Source organism: Populus trichocarpa, chromosome 16, assembly GCF_000002775.5.
Source record: "Populus trichocarpa isolate Nisqually-1 chromosome 16, P.trichocarpa_v4.1, whole genome shotgun sequence".
NCBI classification, from domain to species: domain Eukaryota; kingdom Viridiplantae; phylum Streptophyta; class Magnoliopsida; order Malpighiales; family Salicaceae; genus Populus; species Populus trichocarpa.
In genome coordinates this window covers 3,686,326-3,706,140 of record NC_037300.2, presented here as the reverse complement: position 1 = coordinate 3,706,140, position 19,815 = coordinate 3,686,326, and the positions used below count along the sequence as shown (strand labels likewise).

Sequence of the window (19,815 nt, the reverse complement as noted above, 5' to 3'; positions counted from 1 at the left end):
TGATTGAGTGGTGCAGTTCTCAAAATCAAGAAACATTTTTCGGTTTCTTCTTTTGTTCCTATTTCAATGTCTGCCTTCCTGGCTGTGGTGCTTTGGGATATGGTTCTTTGTCGTGGCTTATCTCTTTGTTTGGGGTTTGTTCTGTTGGTGTCTTTCTGTTTTATATTAGGCCTTGGTGTTCAATTCTGTTCAGGCAGCTGCTGGCCTTTTTTGGCCCAGTTTTGTTCTCTCTCTTCAAGCAGGCTTACATGCCTCTGGGAGTATACTTTGTCTTACTCTGCTTGGCTTATCGTAGAGGGAAAAAGGAAAAAGAAGGCATGCTCTGCGTGACTATCATATTCTGTCTTGACTGAGGAACATCCTTGTAATCAAATTCACATTCTTCTTGGGTTTTCATATTTTTATTTGAGGTATAGTAATGGGAGAGAAGATTTTTGTTCTTCTGAGATGCTAACAAATCCCTTGAAAGGGATAGAATTGCAAGAGTGCAACTTGTAGACAAAATTTGCGTTTTGAATGTTCCTGAGAGTCGCATCCATTCATTCAAGAGAAACAACTCAGGAAATAAACATTGTTAACTGATATTTGCAAATCCTTCCAGCAGTACATTTACAATTTACCGATCAATACCTTCAATCTTGTCTTCAACTTCAGAATACAACTGCCTCAACTTCTCAATGTTCTCCTGTGAAGTTTCCCAGTACCCACGTCCATTGGCTTCCAAAAAGGTCTGCACCAACTTCCTAAATGAATTCGGGTTGGTGCTCATGAGTCTGTTCAACATCTCCTCGTCTTGGATGAAGGTTGAGTTAGCCTCTTCATAGACCCAGTTGTCGACTTGACCTGAAGTTGCACTCCATCCAACAGTGTTTGTTAGCCGGTTTTCAATTTCACGAACACCCTCGTATCCGCTAGACATCATTCCTTCATACCACTTGGGGTTCAACAATTTGGTCCGTGCATCAAGCCGCACAGTCTCAGCTGATTGTCACCAAATTGTCACCAGCCTGACCACACATGTCACTCCAGCAACTGTACCGCCATCTAACACGTCGGATGGATGAGACGATTATTGACAGTTTTTAGCTATTAGAATACACCCCACGCACCTCTAGAATGGTGCATGAAACGTTGATGTGCAGATGCGTGAACAATACATGTCAACTTCTTTAATTGATTTATTAATATTTTAATAATGCAAATTATCAAACAAGATCCAAGGATATAAATATTACAAAAAAACCAATTTGCAAAGACAAAAATACCCTCCCAAGCCAGTTTTATTTTACCATGCAAAAATTATGTAAAGACGAATAAACCCCTCTTTCCCAGAGGTTAATATTTTTGAGCTTTGAAGGGTACAATCTTTAATTAACTGTTCAAATAAATGGGAAAATACACAAAAACACTTGTAAGAAAGGCTATTTTTTTTTAGCTTTTAAGGGCAACAAAATATTTTTACTATAAATTTTAAAAAGCAAATAACTAAATTACCTCCAATAAATTTACAAATAACATTTGGATCCCTTATAAAAGATGATTTTACTCCCACTTCCAAAGCAATTGTTAAGTGCAATGAAAGACAAAATGACCAATACATTGTCTGAATCTACTGTTTTTCACCTCACAATACAATACAAAGTAAATAGCTCGTTGAGTCCTTTTAGTATTTTTTGTAATTTGTAATAAAGATGGAAGAAAATGTCATCTACAGCTCTTCATTGACGAGTAATAATTCGCTAATAACTTTTACCTCGAAAAATCTCTTTCAGAATCACTCGTTACACAGTAGGAAGAAGATAGAATGAACATTGTATTTTAAACTGTAGAATTACTCCCTCTCAAATGAAACTTAGTCGGTCTCCATACCAGAAATGGCCTCGTCTAAAATCTCTTGAAGTTCCTTGACTCTCTGCCTTGTCAACGCAACGCAATCCTGCAACCTCAGCAAGCCACTTCTTTGTAAGCATCAAACTAATAAACATCTCACTATTCACCTAGTGCCTAACCAAGAAACAAGTGATGATGCAAACCATATTAGGAGTTCTAACCAAATGGCTAGAAATGTATCCTATACGTTAATAGAAAGTTCCATGGTTTTATTTGAAAGGCTCGAATATATCACTTCCTAGCTATCTGCTCTTGTGTACTGTCTTTAACACATTTGGAACAAGAAAACCCAGCCAAACAGATCTACCTCATTAAACATTGTGTTAAGGATTAGAATTCCTAAAATGATCTGGGCATTTGAAGTTTCTAAAGAACAGACTGTTCTACTTCCTATCTTAGTGACAACTTAAGTGGATGCTTCACCATCAAATTATATTTTGGGAGCCATCGATCTATATTATCAAAAGCACAAACTAACCTTGACAGCTGATGTATAGGCAAAAACTGATCCACCTGGCTTGTAAAAAGATACAAGTCTGGCAGATGAATCCAAAACCACAGTTACAAGAGTTTCCATGATGGACTCTTCCTCTGCAGTGGGGTCTGCCAAGATGTAATTTTTATGAAGTATGCATGTCAATGAAAATGGAATGCTGCTCAGTGTGAGCTTCCTCTTTTCCTTGTTGACAGGCTCCTTCTCCAATTTTGCTCCCTCATCTTCCTCCAATACAAGTACTATTTTTCCATCATCATTTAAGGAAACTATGGGGATTTGCACTGCAACATATTAATTGTCCATAATAAATAAAGACATCTACAGATACAAATATGAATGTTAAGCAGAGTTTAATTTGTACAAAAATCACATCCAGTGAAACAAACTAACATTATAGAAAGTGTTCGAGCTTGGACTGAACTCATAAGGAGAAAAGGCAACAAATTACCATTGCTACTTTGCCTTGGGAATAATTAATAGCTGTATAACTAGAAAAAATTTAAAACTGGGTGTCACCCATTTTCTGTCATTTGTTACTCTAGCAAAGTGATGAAGGCTTATTGTGTACCAAATATATGGGAAGCCATTGATACCATGGAAATTATCTGGAATATAATGCTATACAGAATTCTCAAATCAAATGATTTTAAATCAACAAACCAGATCAGATTATTTCAAATCATCAAAGAACCATGATCTTCATGATCGACATTTTTAGGCCCGTATGATATTCACAAGAAACTGGCTTTCCTTGACATAATTATTTGGACATATAGAAACCAGAGCTACTTCAGTAAATTTCTATAGAAAGAAAACAAAGAACTTTTGGAACCTGTTCTTGCATATCTAAACTGGGTTTTACTAAATCCTCAACTCTTTTGAGTGGTTGAGTTTTGAAGAATACAGGAGCGTTAACCCACTGGAGAACCAAACACATATCCAAACATTAAACTAACAAGAAATGAAATAGAAAAATTTCTAATCAATTTTGAACATAAAAAAAAAAGAACAGATCGGATCAGATAAGAATAGAAAAGATTCTCAAATAAAAAACATTGAAAAAAAATAGATAAAGTTAAATAAAGTCAAAATTTATAGATTATCTCTTGTCTCTTATGCTATCTATTCTTATATTTAAAATTGAAAATAATTTAAAAAATCTAAATATTCATTTTTATACATTTTTCTAATATAAGAATACATTAACATTTTTTTTTCCAATCAAAAAAAGACTTTTGTATCATAGCAAATCCAATACACCTATCATTTAATTTGAATTAATGAAAAAAAAACAAACCACTGGAATAGATATAAAAAAATCTACACATATGATGGAATTTCAATAGCTAATGCAAAATGAATCAAATTCAATCTTCCAGTGTCCATGGAAAGTGATTTCACAGTAAATGAATAGCGGGAAACATGTTGCGGAATGAGGTATATGGGCTTTTGGCAAGTATTCTTGTTAGTCTATGCCTTGTTCCATTTTAACTGGCCACAAGTTATGTGAACATGAAAAGGATGCAGTCTTACAATGAGAGAACGCGGCAACAGCTGAAAGTAGTGCAGCATCAAAAAGAGCACCATCAGCATCCAAACAATAGATGTCCTTCAGGAGATACGACACATTAATTTTTCATTCAACAGGAAAAAAAAAATATCATAGTTGTCAAAGTATGCCAAATCTAACTCTTTTTGGAACAATATAAAGGAAGAAAATCTGATCAATGCCCAATATACATTAAATGCATTTCTTCTTTCGAAAGATGGAAAAGAGAAAAACAGGCAGTGACGCTAACTCTTTTTGGAACAATATAAAGGGAAAAAATCTGATCATTGCCCAATATACATTAAACGCATTTCTGCTTTTGAAAGATTAAAAAGAGAAAAACAGGCAGTGACCACCTTAATTTTGAAGCCAAAAATTAAGAAAGAAGGTGAAAACCAATACCACTAACCAGGTAAGCCATCCAGGCAGCTTTTCCACTGACCAAGGACAGTTCCTTTAGATTAATCATGCCAGAACTGTAACACGTCAATGATAGACAATGCATGAGGAATATTAATGAACAAGTTATGAATCCACTAAAAACAAATAGAGCACGTTGGTTTCAATAGGCTAACAGCTTTTTTTAACCAACACAATAAGCTAAAAGGTGAAGCTTATGTGATACACACATCTCTGCATGCAAAATGAGGCGTTGGGGGGAGTCAATAGAAGCAGAAAACTTCACTTGCCTTGATATGGTATCAGATAATTGCTTCGATATCACTGGTGCTGCCTCAGCAGGCCTACCAGGCCTAACAATTGGAGAACAAATTGGAGGCATGTGGAAATCAATAGCTGAAAAAAACAAGATTCATGTATTGACGTCCTATAAATCAAAGCAAGAGAAAAAGGTACATATGCGTGAAAATTAAAAAAAGAGAAGATAAACAAAATTCAAAGTGCATGGCTAACAACCTATGCAGCCCTCGTCTGGTGACTCTGTTGAAGGGGTCATCACTTCCATTTTTATGGCAGCCAACATGGTCTACGCAAGAAAGAAAGTACATGACTTTGAATAAGATTACTCAAACATGCACATTTAGACACACATAAGAGGGGGAGGAGACTAACAGTTGAACCAATCTTTGCCAATGCTGACCCATGAGCAGACGCAACAGCCCCTACATATTAATAACATTCAGTTCAATCATCAAGATTACATGAGCAATATCTAGCTAGGAACATGAAAATGAGAGAAAGTAAGACTAAAACAATGCTAAGCCAACCAAGGGCTAATGTTGTATCTCTAGCTCTTCCAAGAGGCCTTGCATCTGGGCGTATAGATTCTGAGAGATGACGCTCAAAATAGCGAAGAGGGAAGAGGTGTCTGAAAGCATCCACCTCCATCTCCGATGACAAGTCCCCAGAGGCATCTGGCACCCCCATTCTACTCTGTTCAACTTATTTCTGAAAAGCTCCCTTAGCTCTTGAATATGGAAGGCAACCTATAATGTAAAACCAAATTAACAATCCAACCAAAGTACATTGTTTTAAACACTCCCATATGTCCAATAACCAAGATTTCTATATTTTCAAGCATTCATCCAAGCTAAAATATAAAATAGCTTCTCAAACCCGCTAGATAATTTCACAAAACACAAGAGACTGATCTCTCCTTTATCCACTATGAATTCAAAACCAAACCAAAGTAGCTCATATACACTCAAATTTACACCAAACACAACAAACCCACATCCCAAATTCCTTTTATTTGTACAAACATTGAACAACAATACAAAAGCCATAATTTTTTTTCCTAACAAAACACAGAAGCTTATTTAAGTTCAGGTTCTTAGCACAGGCTGTAGTATCATTGTTAAAGAGCTAAGCAGCAGTGTAAAGTCTGAATGAAAAACAAACAGAAATGGAACAAAAAATCACAACTTTCTCATCTTCCTGCACGCTTCATTTCCAAAAACCAACAAACCCAATCAAACAAAAATGAAAAAGAAAACAAATGAAAACCCAGAATTTACTTTCTATTTTCTAAACATGAAACTAACAGAGAAGAAAAAACGACCAATCAGTGAAAACCTTGACATGGGCTTACAGCTTTTGTTGTTACCTGTTGTTAGCTATCAAGTTTGAAACTTGAGCAGAGAACCAAGTTTATATGTAAAGCTCGAAAGCAGTGTGAACTGTGTACTTCGGCAAACGGAGACTAGAGGTTTAAGCAGAGTTTAGTTTTCCGTCCGGGGTTTTAGCCCATAAACCAAGAAGCCCTAGTTGATCTTTCTATGTCAAAACCAACCCAAAATTTGAGCCTTCATAAATGTTTTTTTAAAATAATAATAATAATAACTAACAAAATTTGAGCTATGTTTTCTTTTCCACAATATTAATATCGAATTTTGTGTAGTAAAAAAATAATTATTGAACACAAATAAGTATTATTATGTTTGAAACTTTAATGTGAATATTGTTTTTATAATTTTCAAATTTCATGTATAATAATCAAAATCTTGTTTTGTTTTATTAAATTGCAGTCCTTTGTTTGTTTTATTTTACTATTATCTTATGGAAATTACTATTTCCTTCTAAACCATAAAGAAAATCATGCTAAATAAAGAAAACCTTTTGGATTTTAGGAAGAAAATTAAAATGATGAAATTAATTTTAAATAAAAAAATAAATAAATTTTAGTCAATTTCTATGTTTGGGCTGGAATCCCAAATAGCCAGAGCTTGGGCCTCATTCAGTTCCGAAGTTCAGAAGCAATGATCTATTTCGGGCCCGAAGCAAATGGCCCGTTCACATCAACTCCTTGTTTGCCTAATTGAAAAATAAATTTTCTTCTTTGAGGGACCAAATTCAAGATTGCTCGCTTTCGGAAGTGAAGATAAATCTTGAATCAAAGCTCAAACCATTTAAGAAAAATAAAAATAAAAATAAAAATTGTGGGCCAAGCCCACATCCAGGCCTATCCTGAACTCATCCGAATTTTAATCAGTTTAAAATACTACCTCCTATATTTTTCTTTAGAGAATATCCTCTCAATTTAACCTGATTGGTTACTTGAAGAATTGTACGGACACATGGACTCCTGTATTTTCGGGTTTTCACAGTACAGGCTGCTAATTTTAGCTTAATGTTTATCTACAATTTTAAAATAAAAGTAATCAAAGAATTCCTGGTCTCTTTTATGCCTTGAAGAACACAGAAAACCTTGTCCATTCCGTATTAGTAATCAGGTTGAGCAGCTATATATTTATATTCCCCTCCCTGCACACAGGTTTCAGCTATGTTCTTAAGCACCTAATCTTCTCTGTATCCTCTAAAGAAAGAAGCTTTTTTCAGCTATGCAGCAAAATAATGGCCAGTCTAGTATGTCTAACTACAACAGCAGTAAGAAGATGAAAGCGGGTGCAAGTGACCGTGACAGCAACGACAATGACATGCAATTTAGTACAAATATCCTTAGCAATGCCAGTGCTGATATGTTTCCTGATCAGTTTAGTACGCCGCCCAACATTGCCATGATCACGGCCTGTTCACCTACTACTTTGGTTAATCGCCTTGACCAGCGACAACCACAAGGATCCTCTAGTGAGTATTAATATTAAATTATGGCAGTACGTAGTTTTATTCCTGTATTTTCTTTGAAACTAAAAGCTTTTCACTCGTATAGTGATCGGTTTGTGAATTATATAATGACATTCTACTGATTGGTTCTTGTAGGTCGTGTTAATGTAGATGATGGGAACTACATTGATCCATATTTTCGTGGCTTCGCACCTGGGATCAGGTTTTTCCCTCATGATCAAGAGCTGGTTGTGGAGTACTTGATGAAAAAGATTAGGAATGAACCATTGCCTAAGAACCGTATTCATGAAGTTAATATTTACGAATACCATCCAAAAACACTTGCTGGTTAGTATATTGCTTCCTTGTGTATATTATAATATATAGTTAATGCCTGTTTGTGTATAAAACAATGTTACATTGATCCATGAATAATGTGTCTAATGGAACAATTTTTTTTTTTTTGGTTTGTGTATGATCAGAAAAGTACAAGCTATATAGCGAAGATGCGTGGTATTTTTTCACTACTAGATCCAAAAAGTATCCCAATGGGAATCGACCTGATCGAGGAGTGCCTGGTGGATTTTGGAAGCCTACTGGAAGTCCAGATACAAAAATCCTTGATGAAAACAGCAACACGATGGTCGAAAGAAGATCACTAGATTTTTATGAAGGGAAAGGGAAAGGTGGTAATAGAACAGACTGGAAGATGCATGAGTACTATCCTACAACTAATAATGTTTCTTCAAGTAATACCAAAGGCATGAGGGTATGAATTAGTTATTCTCTACTTTTAAATATGATTCTTTGTTTTTTTTTCCCCTGATGGACATATTATTTTGTTGCAGTTGAATGATTGTATTTTATGTAGAATATACCTTAAACGAGAGAAACAAAAGGCAGAAGCTAAGAAGACTGGTAAAAAATCAAGAAACGATGGCAACACTGTAAGCCATGGCCCCGCAGATTCAAGAAATGATGCTTCCACGTCTTATAATTATAATTCTCAGCAACCAGCCAATCATGCCGCTTTTACTAGTGATACAATGGAAGTTTACTTTAACGGAATCCAACCTTATGATTCCAACATGAATCAATGTTGTTATGGTGACAACAGTAATCAGATTGCGGCAATGATGGAACCAGCAATGTATACATTGCCTAATTCAATTGAGGGGACTGGCAGAGGATCTTCACAACGTGTAGCATTTGCAGTACCAAGTTCTTCCATGCCCTTGACAATGAATGTCGCAGGATTGAATGGGCTCAGCTCTTCCATGCCCCTGACTATGCATGGCGCGGGATTCATGAGGGGACCAAACTCTTCCATGCCCCTGACTATGCATGGCGCGGGATTCATGAGGGGACCAAACTCTTTGATGCCCCTGACTATGCATGCCGCGGGATTGAATGAACCCAACTCTACAATGCACTTACCAGGATTGAATGGACCCAACTTTTCCATGCCCCTGACTATGCATGGCGCAGGATTGAATGGATCTTCCATGCCCCTGACTATGCTTGACGCAAGATTGAATGGACCCAGCTCTTCCATTCCCCTGACTATGCATGGCGCAGGATTGAATGGACCCAACTCTTCCATGATGCATGGCGCACGATTGAATGGACCCAACTCTTCCATGATGCATGGCGCAGGATTGAATGGATCCAAGTACTCTTCCATGATGCATGGCGCACGATTGAATGGACCCAACTCTTCCATGATGCATGGCGCAGGAATATTGAACGGACCCAACTCTTCCACGCCCCTGACTATGCATGGCGCAGGATTGAATGAACCCGCCAACTCTTCCATGCCCCTGACTATGCATGCCGCAGGATTGAATGGACCCATCTCTTCCATGCCGCCGACCACGCTGCCTATAGATAATATGGAGGGCAATGATCATCTTGTGGAGCCCAATAATGATATTCAATTTAATAATCACCAGGAGTTGAATGACGATCTACGCTATTCCCTTCCAGATAGTGCTTTTAGGGATGATGCCATGGCAAGGATTCACGAAATGTGGGTTAGTTCCAATAGTAGAAGAGAAGGATAAGAGATTTTTTTCGAAAGAATTAAAGTTATGAAGCTTGATTCATTTCTAGATTTGAACAGCAGCAAGTTGTAATGATAGCAGGACTTCTACCTTAACCGAACCTCATTATTTGTCATCCAAAAAAAAAAAGGAGACAAATTTGAGTGCATTAAGAAACTAGAACCTTCTATATATATATATATATATATATATATATATATTATTAGGCTTTAACGTATCGATAATTTATTTGTTACATGTGAATTATTGTCATTGACCTAAGCATTCTCTCTACCGTCAAAAAGAACATTCTCTCTATATTTAAAAACTTAAAAAATTATTTTCAACAATGGAGCAAATAGCGATGAATCTGACAAAAAAACAACAGCAACAACGTGCTGATGGTTATACTCTATGGCCAGTACCATCTTCGGAACCTCACTGGTTAGTATATTATTTCCAGGTTTTACTTCTGCTGTCTTATATACCGAATCTCCATGGTTACACTAGCTGCAGCAGCTGGTTCTGGTAAGCGTTTGGGAAACGCGGCTGGCCATGTGTTTTCAAAAACTTTAATTTTTTTTTTGTTGAAAATTTATTTTTATTTTTATGTGTTTTTGTTGTTTAGACGTGCTGATACGAAAAAATAATTAGTATTCTCATCTACGCAGATGTTCTCATCTATCTAATTCTAAAAAATAATTAGGATGGACAATCCTTATCACATCTACCAGACTACCACCATCATTCACTTACTTACTCCTCTATTGGTCTTGTGCTGATCTTTTCTTCATCTGCCCGTGATGAACTAGCCGTCGCCATGGACCATCTTTGATTCACTCGTCCATTGTACATTTCTGTGACGTCATTTTCCATTTCACGGTGAAGCCATTTCTTTGGCAAAGCTAGGACCCTTTGAGAGCGCCCAGCTGAGATTAGTCTGTGGCCTCAGTAATTTGCCCTCACATTCCTGTGATCTAGCAAATTATGGGAACGTATATCGCGACCATTATGCTGCACACGTGACTTTTTAGCCGCCTAACTCCATGCAAACACACAGCAATCATTACTATATTGGAGTGTGAAATTCATAACACCGCACCCTAGGCCTAACTCAACATCAGCAGCCATGATAGCCAACTGCATTACCAACTTGGTAAAAAAAGGAAAATTAAGCCCAATTAATCTTGATAACTATAAGGCTTCAACGATTCTGCAGTAATTGTCTAAAGGTACCTAGCATTAGCACTATCATAACAATTATTAATGTCACGTTAGTGCAATTCTAGTTAATTTGAGCAAAAGAGGATAAATATTAGGTTGCAGTAATTGAAAGCTTAATTACAAACATACCTTGAATCTTTTTTGTACAGTGCTTCCAGAGTTGTATGTTGGAATTCCCAATTACTCATTCCTTTGAACTTGTCAAAAAGAGTGGAAGCAGGCCCTTTTTAAAGTTATTTTTAGTTGGGTTGGATTTTTGGTTTTTAGATTAAATTCAGGCGTTTCGATTTTGAAAAAGATTTATTGAAGTTTCGAGAATGTTTTTGGGTTATAATATTTGAACCCCACTTCTTTGGTCATCGGAAGTTGATAAAAAAAAATGATAATAGACAACATGTAGTCTGAATTAATTTTTTTAAAAAATAAAAAAGATAAATAGTTGATGAATCTATCCATTAAAAAAAAAGAGAGAAAAATAGGTGTACCTGGGCTTTTATCTTTTAAACTGGATTGCAGCCTTGGCATTCTAGATTAACAGCACTTGATTTTTTTTTTTTAATTTTTTAAAATTTACTTGGAATCTTTTATTATTATTATTATTATTATTATTATTAATATGAATATTCAAATTAATTTATATATATTTCAACTAATCTTACGAATCCTGAAACTAACAAACATGAAATCTTACTTGCAAATATGTTGGCTAATGTATTACCCAATGATCACATGCAAGCATAGATTTTATCCACGTTGTGGCTTAGCTGCTGTGTTGAGGATAACCATTGTGAAACGTAAATGCGATTATGTTTTCTCTGTGTGTTTTTTTTTTTTTTGGATGTATTTTTGGGAGGGATTTTTTGTATTTCTTATGGGACCAAGTAAGACTTTTATTATGTGATTCTGCTTGTAATGCTTACGAATGCTCGATTAATCTTTGATTAAAAGAAAAAAAATGACTTTATCCAAGTGTTCGCGTATTGGATAAAGTAGTACAATTTTCTTCCAAAATATACTTCATATTTAGTTTATTTATTTGTGTTGTGGATTTATGCAAAAATTCTTAGCCGTTACCACTAAGTAGACCTTTTACACATAGCGTAGCAAAAAGTGAAATGTCAAATTTCAGCTTGCCAATGTCCCACATTTCTTTTGAGTTGATGCGTTTAGAAATTAATTTTGAGTTTCATCCAACGATGGCGACCCTGCCTCGCCTCGTTGAGAAATCTGAGTTCATCCTTGCACAGATTTGATATTTGCATAGCCCATGTAGGTCGAGTGTCCACCCACAAGAAAGCACACCATGGGCCAGCTAGCATGGTCCATGGACCATCACCGTCCCGCACTCTGATGTGGTGTGATGTCACTAAGGTTCCAGTGGTAATGGAAAAGGAAAATAACTCTGACAAAAAATGAAAAATCCCTAGAGAAAGAGAGAGGGGAGAGGGGACCAATGATGCCCTAGCAGGTGAGACAATCCATGGCACAAGGGTCATGATGCATGTCTAGTAAAGAGGGAGCCCGATCTCAATCAGTACAGGTTCTCCAATGAAATCCCATTTGCTTTTTTAGTCCTTTTCTTGTGGCCGTAAGGATGACAATCACCAAAAGTGGCTCCCCCACACCATCACCCATGCACATGCTTTTGGTAGAAGATGGACAGTGGAGTCATGTCTGCAGAAAGTGAAAAGAGGTACGGAGTGGGAGGGTAGGATTGTGTCTGTTTTTCTTTATTCTCACCACAACCCAGCTAGGATTTTCTTGTTTCAATCACAGTACATCTACGAAGGATGTTGACAGTGAAGCACCCCTGGTTCTTCTGGAAAATCATGGAGGTCCCATATATCCATCGCTATATGGGTCTCACACATGAAGATTTACATCCATTTTGCAGTATTGATTTTTGCATGCTGGGAATTTCTATGATCTGGGCATGAAAATTCACACGGGTGAAGTTCTTAGGCTCGACTTTCATTGATATAGAGATAAAATAGTAAGTGGTAAAAAGCTGAGACTGGGATCAATATTGTAGAGCAGTTTTTACTATAATCAAGACATACAGGCATAGTCTACAGGGGAGATGACATCTCGCTTTTGAAAAGAACTGTATAAACTTGAAATGCTATTTGTCTTTTCAAGAAAATACATCCTTTTCAGCTCATTGATATCTGCGAAATCTTTATCATCATATCTTACAAACATGTTTTTTGCTCTGTGCAGTGTCTTTTTCGTCCAAAATCATAACACAGCACCGGAGTATCCATGGATTTCTTTCTTTCTTTCTTTCAAAAGGAATTAAAAAAAAAAAACCAATATCAAACCGGAATATTTGACTGCAGAATCGATTTGTCTTCAGGTTCTTTTTCTTTCTGTGGCGAAATCATTGTTGTCGGTAATTGTAGCTCTAGAAGTTTAGCCCTCCTTTCATAGATATAGCAAAAGTTGGGTTTAGGGTTTCGCTTTACAAACCGGCATTCTCTATAGTCAATGCTGGGATACCACTAATGATGCTATCATGAATCCTAAGGATTTTCCTATGACCTTAGATTGCATCTTTGCCTAATCAAGCTTGAGAGTGGTTAATCAAAGCATCAAAAAATAAGACATGCCATTGGACCTTCCGATGGAGTCGAAGCATGCAATAAGCTATAGGGATTGGAATTATTTTATTTTTTTGGGTCATAGGGATTAGGATTTCAAGGTGCTGTATCCGACTCTGCCTGGTATTTAAAGTTACCCTTTTTTTCTATGCAAGCAAAAATTACACATGCCTAGCTTGCTAATTTAATTAAGTATTACTCTAATATAAGTGAGTTTTTCACTATAAAAATCTCTATTCTTTATCCTTTCATTAATACATTATTGTGGATTGGTTGTGAAAAGTTTTATATTTTTTAATTTGATGTTTTAATTTTTTTTCCAGCAATTTAATTATAATTTAATATCAATTAATTTTGATTTCTTATTAAAATATGAGATCGAAAAAAGAACTGAAATAAAAGGGATATTTAACATGAATAGTATGCTATAAGCCTCGTAAAAGATACACTTTGATGAGGGGAGTTCATATTAGGTATTTTTTTTTACTTTTAAAATTCATGAAAAAACAAATCTGAACTTAGATTTATTTTTAGATTGGGGTTGATTTTAGTTTTTGAAACAATTTTTTAAGACCCTGGATTGGGCTGGCTAACCTAACTTGTCAAACATAACAACATTTTACTTTTTTTTTTATGAATTTTTATTACAGTTTATTTGAATTAGATTTAAAATTTTTATTTCAATATCCAGATGTAAAAGTAAGAATCTGTCTAGAAAAAAACTAATGAGTCATAGTTCAATCAATCTCAAATTCGAGCCTTTTTTTATAAAAATAAAAATAAAATTAAAAAAACAAAGAGGAAGAGGAAACATTTGAAATCATTTCTAGGGCTTCGAACCATAAAAACGACATATATACACACACATACTTATTACTAATCACTCCCATACCAATCGTGAAAGAAATTCTGACACGAATTTTCCTTGAACTGAACTTTCTTGCAGAATTTCTGCAGACTTCCCGCCAGAATTAGAGTCAAATTAGAAAATATTGGGACTTGAGAAATCTATCCTCTAGACTATTGCTCTCAAAGGGCGAAAATATTTAGAGTTAACAAAATAAATGCGACAGAAAAGCATTTGACCCCTCAATTGTGGTGAAGAATGCCGCATCGCATGGAAACATAGTTGTCCTTCTTACGTGTCTATCCAAATCCTTGATTCCCGCACAATTCCTGCCTCAATTCAACGTTCCTTGTTTAGATTTTTATCAAGTTTGATTGTATACAGAGTAAGAGGGTGTTTGACGCAATTTTTTATTATGTTTAGATATATTTTTTAAAATTATTTTTTGTTTGGAAAAAATATTATATTAATATATATATTTTTTTTGTGTTTTTATTGTTTTGATATGTTAATATTAAAAATAAAATTTAAAAACATTCTTTAAAGCTAATAATAATCATTAGTTTCAATTAAAAGAAAATCGATTTTAAAACTTGAGGTCTTGGTTTGCCATTGAAAAGGAATATATACTCATCTATGTGTTCTATGTATTGACCACGGTCTTGAGCAAAAGGCACCAAGGCATCTATGATGTTGTCTTTGCTCTTTTTAAGTATAGTCTATGTAAAAGTAAAGATTTTTTTTTGTTATCTCGTTTCCACCATACTATATATATATATATATATATATATATATATATATATATATATATATATATATATATATATATATATATATATATATGGGTGTGTGTGTGTTTATACCATGGTTGTCCCTACTTGTCTGTGAGATGCCACAACTATATATTATCCATTAACAAGGTCCCATGCACCATGTGAAATAATTCTTTTTTTTTCTTTTTAAAATTTGTTCTGGTAGGGGAAGAAGGAGTTCGAGATGCGGAGAAACACTAGATATGTTGCTCATACTTTGCCACGACCGAGGAAATTGTATTTGAACTCCAACTTGTAATAAAATATAAGCTTAATGCCATAATAAAATCGTTTATACTAAAAAAAGAAGAGAGTCATAGATACTGAGATGCAAGCACAATCAATTAGGGAGAGGTCAGCAGAGAAAAAGAGCAATGATGAATTCCCTTAAGTACTTGATCGATAATTATCACTATTTATACATAACGATTATGCTTATTTTAAATTATTTTTATATTTTGTTCGACTAAAGTACCATATCAATAATTATTATCCTACTCTAATTTTTTTTTAGTAAGAAAAAGAATTATGTAAACAGAAATGGGTTTCGAAACACACTAATTTATTCCAATACTAGGTCACTTAACAAACTCTTTTTTCTTGAGATTTTTTTGGGTTCTTCAAGGTATTCCCATGCTAACATTAAAATAATTTTTTATTTTTAAAAAATTATATTTAATACCGGCACATCAAAATAATATGAAAAACACTAAGAAAATATTAATTTAAAGAAAAAAATAAAAGAAATTAATTTTTTTAAATTAAAAAATAAACAAGGCCTAATTCTTTAAAATGAGATTCTCTCCGAGAAAGTTTAAGGTTTATGTTGCTGCCTCCATTACTTTTAAAAAATAAAGGGTGGAGGTGAGCATATGCAACACTCATTACAAATCATTTTTCTTCATTAATGTTATAGTAAGACTATCATCATATTGTTAGACTATTCATCAACAATTTAAATAATACTCTCTTTCATGATTATATTATTTGATGCACATAATGATAGCCAAGTGGAAACAATTAGAGGACAAATTAGTGTACTTTTCAAAGGGAAAGTTTTCAAAAGCAAGGCATGCATAAAAATAACAGGGTGACGGCCGACGGGGCCCTGGAAATTGATGTGAACCAACTCACCACATCAAATTAGAGGAGGAGCTCCCACTTGTCGCAATCCTAATGGGCCTGTCACGTCTCCTCTTGTGTGGCCCTGTCATGCTGCTATTGTCTTTAATACGTATCGCATTGTCTGGTCAGATCATAATAATATGGGTAATTTGCCTCTTCTTCTCTCCCTTCAAGAGATTGCCTTTCCCGATATGTGCTTGGAAGCTGGGATTCTTGGAGGCACAGTGCTTTCCTCCCTGCATTTCCAGGGACAAGGGGGGGCCTAGTTAGAGCCCATTGAAATTTAGTATTTTGCTGGCTGGTTCAAAATATACCATTTCATGATTGACTTGCTAAAATGTTTAATCATTAATCAATTTTCCTCCCTTGTTTTATTCCAACGAGATGAGTTGGAAAAACCACTGCTATTAGACTTATTAAACTCGTATAAAATAGGTAAATTAATTTGAAATTAACCCATTATCTAATCTAGATTTAAAAATATTAATTTAGAATTGATTTAGTTTCATCAAGTTAACTAAACAGGTCAATTGCAATTCAATTTACTTGTCAAGATTATTTTAATTTATTTTTTTAAAAAAAATTCATACCCAACTATGACTCAGGTCTTAAGCTGGACCAGCCTCGAGTCCAATTTAACAACTATATATAAAAAAAACCATATTACCTTGGCTAAAAGCATGCTTGGTACCTCTCTTTTTTATATTTTATAAAATTAAGCTTTCTTGTTTAAATAAAAGTAATTTAATCCCTTGATCCGACTTTGCTTCTAACTAAATGGTTAAATCAAAACCAAGATAATTGAACGTGGGATCTTGAGTTGTCTTTAATTATAAATAAAGGGGTTGATTTGAGCCAGCTTTAATTAGATGACTAGATTGAACCCAATGTGCAAAATAAAGGAGCACCATGCATGATTTTAAGCCATAGTTCTCTCTCTCTCTCTCTCTCTCTCTCTCTCTCTCTCACACACACACACACACACACACACACACGAGAGAGAGAGACGGGTCAAATTAATGGGAACGAAAATGATAGTAACATTAGCAACTCCTGAAGTCTTATGTTTTGCTTTTAGATCCATTAACAAAACAACTTGATCCATAATAAGGGAATGGGAAGGCTCATGAAGTCTTATGTGCAAATCCTTGATTTTTTTTTCTTTTATTGTAAATTACATGAAAGCACAAAAAAAAAAAAAAAAACCTCTTGATGGTTTTTGACTTGGCACTATAATTCTCCAAATAATGTTCAAAATATTGTGTTTTTCTTTTCTATTCCTAGCAATGTTTTAAACTATCAATTTGACCCTAAATTTTTTTGTTCTACTTTAATTTTTTTCAACATAGCGTGTGTTTAGAGTAGCGGTGTAATCACGTTTCTTTAAATTTTAAATTTATTTTTTCTTTAAATAATTTTTTTATGTTTTAGGATTGTTTTGATGTGCTAATGTTAAAAATAAATTTAAAAAGTATAAAAATTATTATTTTATTTTTTCAAATAAAAATTACTTTAAAAAACAATATTTTTACCACGGTCTCAAACAAACTTGTATTTCATTGAAAAACTTTTCTTTATAGTGCATAAAATTGGTTTGCCATTAAATAACTAACAATTTAGAAACCTTTCTCTACATTAATTAATTAATTAAATTCATAGGCGCGGTTTCTTGTTTTTTTTTTTTTTTTAAAAAAAGAACGTGGTATCATGTTTCAGAAGAACCTGCCCCTGGAAAAGAAAATGGCAGCAAGGCAAACAATCAATAGTGCCAAATGGCAAGGAAATGGGGCAGAGCATCTGCATCATGATTTTTGCCCATAAAGTCAATGAAATTAGTCAAATACAAGATCAATAGCTAGCACAGCACTACCATTATTTCCTTTTTTTATTTCCTGTTCTTTTACTTTTATTGTATTTAAATAAAATTCTCATGAACCCTTTAATTTTGACAGAAATATCTTATTTCAAAAATGATTTTCAAAAATAAACTCAGTCTTAATATATGAAAACAAATCCAGGAATAGCTTTAATTGTAAAATAAAAACAAAAAATATGTAGAAGGTCAGTTATTCAATTTATTTATGCCATTAAAATTATAAGTTTGTGTTCCAAACCCAACATTTGATTTTTTCATTTGAAAAACATAATGTTTATTTATCTCTTTGAATTTGTTAACAAATTATCGATAAAATCTAAAAAAAAACAATATCAGCATCCTAAAAGTAAAATATAAATATATTAATTTTGTGAAAATTGATTTTAGATTCTATCCTTTCATATTGTTTTTTAGGATAATCACAAAAAACTTTATGTACTTTGGTCCCTTTTTTATTTTCCATCTAAATTTTAATAAATTACAGTTTTCTTTGTAAAATTTATATATATACTAACACTTATCATTCTAAAAAAACAAATCAACAAAACATATATAATTATTTACATGTTTATAATATCACCGGTATTATTAGAAAGATCTAAACAAAATAAATTTAACAAACACTAATAAAACTCACCAATAATTATTGAAGAGGATCATCTTAAATTTATCCCATCAATATTTTTTTAATAATATTGATAAGATTATAATCAGAATTTTAATACATATTTTAGTTTTTTTTTTCTCTTTATCATAATTTATGAAAGTTTATTTTATATTTTCTTTTACATTTTGAGTTTGGGAATGGGGACAAGTTTGAAAAAAAAGCTTTATATTTTCCTTTTCTCTCGTAAGGTCAAATCCTTCCGAAAATGGAGAGAGAAATAATGAGGTTTGAACGTGATTCTTGACATGTTCATAACATTCTCTTTCTCTGTCTCTCTTGTTTTTTCTTAACGAAAATTACCATTTTACCATTGGGGTTTCAACTTATATATAAAAAAAGTTAAATTAGATTACACACAGTGTTTTTTCATTAAAATATTCTCATATTCATTATTTAAATTAAAATAATGTCATATTAAAATAAAAATCATGGATTGTTTTTCTTTTTAAATAAAATCTCATTTACAACTCAAAAATATATTTTATAAAAAAACTAAAAAAAAATAACTTTCCTTTTCCCTGTGTAACACCAAAATTAATCAATAAGTTTATATAAAAAAAATTTTCATCAAATTTTGGATTATAAATATTGTTATTAAAATTGGTTTGGATTGGTTGATAGACTCGAGAATTGACTAGCTCACCCTAACCCAAGCTTGGTATTAAAAAAATCCATACAAGCCAATTAATCATCATCCAAACTAGATTTTGCATTTTTAAAACGTTGTTATCTTGATTTTTTAAATTAAAAATATAGTTGTAATTGTTTTTTAAAGAATTTTTCGTGTCGAAATATATTAAAATAATATTTTTTTATTATTTAAAAATTATTTTTGACATCAGCGTATTAAAATAATTTAAAAATATATTAATTTAAAGTAAATAAAAAATTAAAAAAATTTAAAGTTTTTTTTTTTTTTATTGACGCAGGTCAATTATTCAATTCCTGAACCGGTTCTTGTACCAAATGGACTTCTGATTAAAATGCAAGTATGTAATTCCATTCAACTCCGTATGTTACTGCATAAAGATTAGTTTTTTTTATAAAAAAAAATCACCAACATTGGGCATTAATTAATTAAAAGAGGGCCAAAACTGTGGGGGCTACTTGAAAGTACTGTCATGGAAAGTATCAAAACCCAGTCCCAGACAACTTACAGAAAGAG

The 19,815-nt window shown here is 33.5% G+C and overlaps 3 protein-coding genes across 7 annotated transcripts; 1 reads left to right on the top strand and 2 right to left on the bottom strand.

Annotated features, from left to right (window-relative positions):
- Nucleotides 1-557: 557 nt before the first annotated feature.
- Nucleotides 558-6,168, bottom strand: LOC7484014 (uncharacterized). Of its 5 annotated transcripts, none has more exons than XM_024587237.2 (9): nt 6,001-6,168; nt 5,162-5,380; nt 5,007-5,056; nt 4,851-4,920; nt 4,625-4,730; nt 4,345-4,411; nt 3,920-3,995; nt 2,369-2,667; nt 558-1,936 (listed from the first exon to the last, which is right to left on the bottom strand). In XM_024587237.2, the coding sequence occupies exons 2-9, from the start codon at nt 5,319-5,321 to the stop codon at nt 1,853-1,855; spliced, it is 912 nt and encodes a 303-aa protein (XP_024443005.2). In that variant the 5' UTR covers nt 5,322-5,380; nt 6,001-6,168; the 3' UTR covers nt 558-1,852. The 5 variants fall into 5 exon arrangements, with proteins under 5 accessions (XP_024443005.2, XP_024443007.2, XP_024443006.2 ...); XM_024587239.2 differs by having other exon boundaries at nt 5,970-6,151; XM_024587238.2 differs by having other exon boundaries at nt 5,986-6,151.
- Nucleotides 617-1,600, bottom strand: LOC112324545 (magnesium-chelatase subunit ChlH, chloroplastic-like). The gene is made up of 2 exons (XM_024587992.2): nt 1,495-1,600; nt 617-981 (listed from the first exon to the last, which is right to left on the bottom strand). Exons 1-2 carry the CDS (start codon nt 1,598-1,600, stop codon nt 617-619), a joined length of 471 nt encoding a protein of 156 aa, XP_024443760.2.
- Nucleotides 6,169-7,261: 1,093 nt separating the features above from the next.
- On the top strand, nt 7,262-8,232 carry LOC7484013 (NAC transcription factor 25). Its single transcript, XM_024587991.1, has 3 exons — nt 7,262-7,481; nt 7,614-7,805; nt 7,940-8,232. The coding sequence occupies exons 1-3, from the start codon at nt 7,262-7,264 to the stop codon at nt 8,230-8,232; spliced, it is 705 nt and encodes a 234-aa protein (XP_024443759.1).
- The last annotated feature ends 11,583 nt before the right edge of the window (nt 8,233-19,815 follow it).